Source organism: Paracoccidioides lutzii (genome assembly GCF_000150705.2).
Source record: "Paracoccidioides lutzii Pb01 unplaced genomic scaffold supercont2.11, whole genome shotgun sequence".
In the NCBI taxonomy this organism is placed as follows: domain Eukaryota; kingdom Fungi; phylum Ascomycota; class Eurotiomycetes; order Onygenales; family Ajellomycetaceae; genus Paracoccidioides; species Paracoccidioides lutzii.
The window spans coordinates 126792-131333 of NW_015440957.1; the positions used below are offsets into that span (position 1 = coordinate 126792).

Here is a 4542-nt window from a genome sequence, read left to right on the forward strand (position 1 = left end):
TGTACGGCCCAAGCCGTCGGGTTCTCGGCAGTTTGGCCCTCGTTAAACATATTTAACTACGGGGGATCTTCCCGGATTATATAAACTGATTTCTGCCTGACCCTGTTCACTATCTATATCTATATCTATGGGCAGGGAATCTATATGTCGATTGAATCTGCTTGCCCTCTCGCTATTCGTTTGCGCGGGTGGGCTTTCACCTTGGAAATAACCTGACAATGATACAGACTTCAACATCACCAGCTACCCGCCTGACTTCCAATCACCCATCGTCCCCATGCAGGCACCCGCCTACCCGCTGTCCCAGCTTCAAGCCCCCGGCCACAATGGAGCCCCCGTAACCTCTGGAGAGCTCGGGCACTCGGTAACCCCCCAGCCCGTATCAGCCAGATCCTCATCCAACGTATCCTTGGCATCACCTCTGTCTCAAGCCGCCAAAAGGAAACAAGAAGCAATGTCCCCCGGAAACCCAAGCATGGACGAAGCCGCGCGACTGGCACAGGAGGAAGACAAACGCCGCCGCAACACAGCTGCCAGTGCCCGCTTCCGCATCAAGAAGAAGGAGCGTGAAAAGAACATGGAGCGCACCGTTAAGGAGATCACGGCCAAAAATGCCACTCTCGAGGCCCGCATCACCCAGCTCGAGATGGAGAATCGGTGGCTGAAGAACCTGATCACGGAGAAGAATAATGGTGCCATTGCTGACGGGGATATTGCTGGCATGTTCGATAAGTATCGCGCGAGCGCAGAGGCGGCTCAGCAACAACCGTCGAACGGCTTGGAGAGGAGAAAAGCGTAAGTGAACGAGGCGGGTTGAAAGATGGAAGTGATGGAAGTGAATGGAAAAGAAAGAAAAGGAAAGTGCTATTATCATCGCCGTTTACATTAATATACCAACAGCGTTTCCCATAATGAAATCGTGCATCGCACAATCGTCTTCGAAATTTCCATGCTATGTCACGCCATGTTTTGACTTGCGTTCCCGTACAACAACAGAGATCCCCCCATTTTATTGTTTCGCGCAATTGTTCCCAAGACGTCTAATGTTTCTCTTTTGTGTTTCGAAACTCTCCCACTTGCCAATTCTTGCTATTATAGATGCCTGACTTTGGGGCGAATATCCCGGCTTACTTTGGCTTGCCGTTGCATTCCCTATCCTGCCTGAGAGTTCGACGAGATGTTGAAAGTGATTCATACCCGAAGTACAAACTTACCGTTCTGTCATCACTCCACCCGTTGGGAATGATAGAAGAGGGTACTTGAGGTAATGTTACATTGGGGAAGAGAAGAAATCAGGATTTGTCGTGGAAGTGTTCGAGGGCATGTTTGAGGTGAAGTGGATCAAAGCTGGAGAAAAGAGCGGGTGCTGTGTGATTGTCGCGGGAGGTGGGTACTTTGTCGGTTATGCGTTTTTTTTTTTTTTTATTGCCATTGACGTTTAATCGTTTGATGTAATGGGCGGTAGCTATGGGCTGAAAAGGAGGGAGAAGGGGAAGTGTTTTTGATCTTTAATGACCCATGGAGGTTGAATTGGGGTGTGGCAGAGGGACTTTGATCTAATCCGGCTGGTTGTGATTTTCTGTTTTATGGTTTTCGACTATTACCCCTTTTCATTCTATACATTCTATATTTACGTGTCTTTGCACATACACACTTGTAATTGTGAAAGTGTTTTGTTGTTCTCTTTTTGCTTCTCTGGTTTTGGGGGGGTTTCCAGTTGCTTAGACCTATTTCTCTCCAGTGTGTTTTTTCGACTCATTTTTTTCTCTCTTCTGAAATTGATAACCACCTTATTGTACTTGAGACTTGAATAACCACTGTGCGTATGCTTTCTGTTGTTATTTGGCTTTTTTTTTTTTTTTGAAGATTTTGCGCCTTTCTCACGCTCTCTATAGCTGCAGGGGTAATAATCGGCATACTTCAATATAAATACCTCTAAATATACAGGGCAGTCAACTTGCTACTCGAAGTATATGGTTAAAAGAGGGTCAAACCGAGAATGACTGAAGAAGCGTAATTATTCTGTGGTCAGCGTAGGGACGAACTGCTACTGGCTTACCTACTCCATGGCGGTTATCATCGATGTCTGCCAATCCAATTCCCCTTTCATTGTTGGATCCTCATCTCTCCCACCCCCAACAAGACGATCTTGTTCACCTGTAACGCACTAAGCAGTTAAGAAGAGACGAAAAAAGGAATTTGCAAAAATTCCGATCTCCACGTCCAGCAAAAGCAATGAATAATAACTGAACTGAGAGTGGGTATAAATTTTCAATATATGCCTTCCTCACACATCCGCAAATGAAATATGGATAAATCTGCACCTATCTCATAAAACAATGCGCGCAAAACCGCTCAATTCAACTCAATACCACAAAAAAAAAAAAAAAAAAAAAAAAAAAAAAAAAAAAAGAAAGAAAGAAAGAAAGAAAAACGGAGAAAAAAAAAAAAGACCTTCCAACTAATAGTGGTACGTAATATCAATATTCATATTCAATATATGAAACAAATCCAACACACCTTTAAACCACCCCTCACACCCCAAACCCACACGCCCACATCTCCATATCCATGGTATGCATCACCCGCCCAAACTCCAAACCATATGATATCTATGCACTCCATAAACAAACCCACCCCCCAAGCCCCAACCACAAGCCCTACGAAAACCTAACCCCCCGACTCGGATCCCACTGCCCAGGCGCTGGCATCGCCATCTGCCTCGTCAACGGCACCGGAGGCCTCAACTGCGCCTCCTGCGCCTCCACATCGCTTTGCGCTTGTGCCTGTTCGCGCGTCCGCTGCGTCTGCTCATTCATCTGTGGAGCAGGGATTCCCGCGAACTTGATTCCCCGCTCAGGGGACCACATACCTGCCACAGGCATTGACTTGAGCATGGGCATTGGCATCGGTGGCGGAAATGGAAGGGTGCTTGGTGGTGGAACGATGGAGGCGCGGATGGGTTGCGGGGCCACGAGGGGCTCTTCGGTTGGTGCTCTTGATGGCGTTGTGGGTGATGCTAGGGTTTGAACTGGAGACGTGGTGGATGTTGATGGGGTGAAGTCTGTTTGGATGGGATATGAGCCTGGAGTGGATGAACGGATGGGTTTGGTAGGGGATTTTTGGCAGGGATTTTGGTAATATGGCTGACGGTATTGTAGGGGTGGTGATTGGTATTGTGGTTGTTGTTGTATTTGCTGCTGCTGCTGCTGCTGTTGTTGTTGTTGAATGGCAGCTGACGCTGCCGCCACTGCTGCTGGAGGTGCAGTTGGAACCGCCGTTGCGGGAGGTGGTGATGTTTTTTGCTTCGGTTTTTGGATCTGTGAAATGTTGAGCGACGCCATTGCAATTGTATTCGTAATGTCTCTGTTGTTATTCATTTGTTAGCCATATTTACATACTTATATAGAAAGGATGTGTTAATACTCAACTCACCTCTCCAACTCCGCGGCCTCAATCCTCCTCTCCTTCACAAACCCCCTGCAATCATCCCGAAACCTCCCTACCAGCTTCGCCAAGTCATTGTAAAACTTCCTCCCAACTTCCACATTGCCAATAATCTCCTTATACTTTACATACCCATTCTCTAACTCCTGCAACGCCTTTTCGCGCTCCTTCGTCGACGAATCCCCCCGCCGCGCATTCACAAAGTTCCGATTCGCCTCCAGCAGCTGCTCCGCAATCTTCGCCTGGGCCTTTTCCTCATCCTCACCAAGCATCTTGCGGTCCACATCGTACTCTTGCAGCCGTGCACTGAAGAGATCTTCGAATTGGCTGGCCTCAATTCGTTGCATGGGAAATTCCCGCTCGAGACGGCCGGTTTCAACCAGGAGAGCGGCATCTATCAGTAGAGTTAGCCATAGAAATACACTTATACACACATATATAGAAAACATACGAATACTATCCCCCTTCGCTTTCTCCCTAAGCGCCTCAACCCTCCTCCTCCTCCGACTCTCCAACCTAGACACCTCATTCAAACAACCCCTCAACCGCACTGCCTCCCTCTCAACGGCATCAGTCATCACCGCCTTCCGAGTACTGGGCACAAACGTCTCAATCTCTCTATTCGTCCCGTTAAGCACCCGCAGCACCCTCTCCGTGTCCCGCAACTTTTCCTCAACAAGTCGATCGCTATTCTCCGCCGATGCCAAATAGCCCTCGATCTCCTTCATCCGGGCATGCAGCTTCTCGCCAGCGACTTCGGAGGCTTCGCGTATCCAGCGGTCCGTGCCGTACTTGGTGCGTGCACGATTATCTTCGTCCTTCTCGGCCATGAGCATCTCGACACCCTCGGTGTAGATGGCCTTATCGTTTGCTTTGAGTTTTGAGGTGTCTTTTATGGACAGACGGAGCCGATTCAGGCCCTCTTGCTGACGTATCTCTTCTGCATGGGAGAGAAGGGATGGAGGGAGGCCGAGTGGCTTTTCAAGAGCCTGGAGAGAACCTGGGAGATTGAGTGATTGGAGGAGTCTGCATCAGATGAAATGTTAGCAAGGAATACCCCCCGCACAGTATTGTACCAGGAAAAAAAAAAAATCA

The 4542-nt window shown here is 48.3% G+C and overlaps 2 protein-coding genes across 2 annotated transcripts in view; one reads left to right on the plus strand and one right to left on the minus strand.

Annotated features, from left to right (window-relative positions):
- The window catches only part of PAAG_11856 (hypothetical protein), a gene marked incomplete at both ends in the record, with an annotated part of 1764 nt that extends 965 nt beyond the window's left edge, over positions 1 to 799 (plus strand). The window contains one exon of the mRNA XM_002793415.2: positions 228 to 799. Within this exon, the coding sequence (XP_002793461.1) occupies positions 228 to 799 (572 nt within the window). The remainder of the gene's footprint in view (positions 1 to 227) is intronic.
- A 1861-nt stretch (positions 800 to 2660) lies between these two features.
- The window catches only part of PAAG_11857 (hypothetical protein), a gene marked incomplete at both ends in the record, with an annotated part of 1993 nt that continues 111 nt past the window's right edge, over positions 2661 to 4542 (minus strand). Inside the window, 3 exons of the mRNA XM_015847432.1 lie at positions 2661 to 3366; positions 3436 to 3841; positions 3899 to 4473. Of these exons, the coding sequence (XP_015702920.1) occupies positions 2661 to 3366; positions 3436 to 3841; positions 3899 to 4473 (1687 nt within the window). The remainder of the gene's footprint in view (positions 3367 to 3435; positions 3842 to 3898; positions 4474 to 4542) is intronic.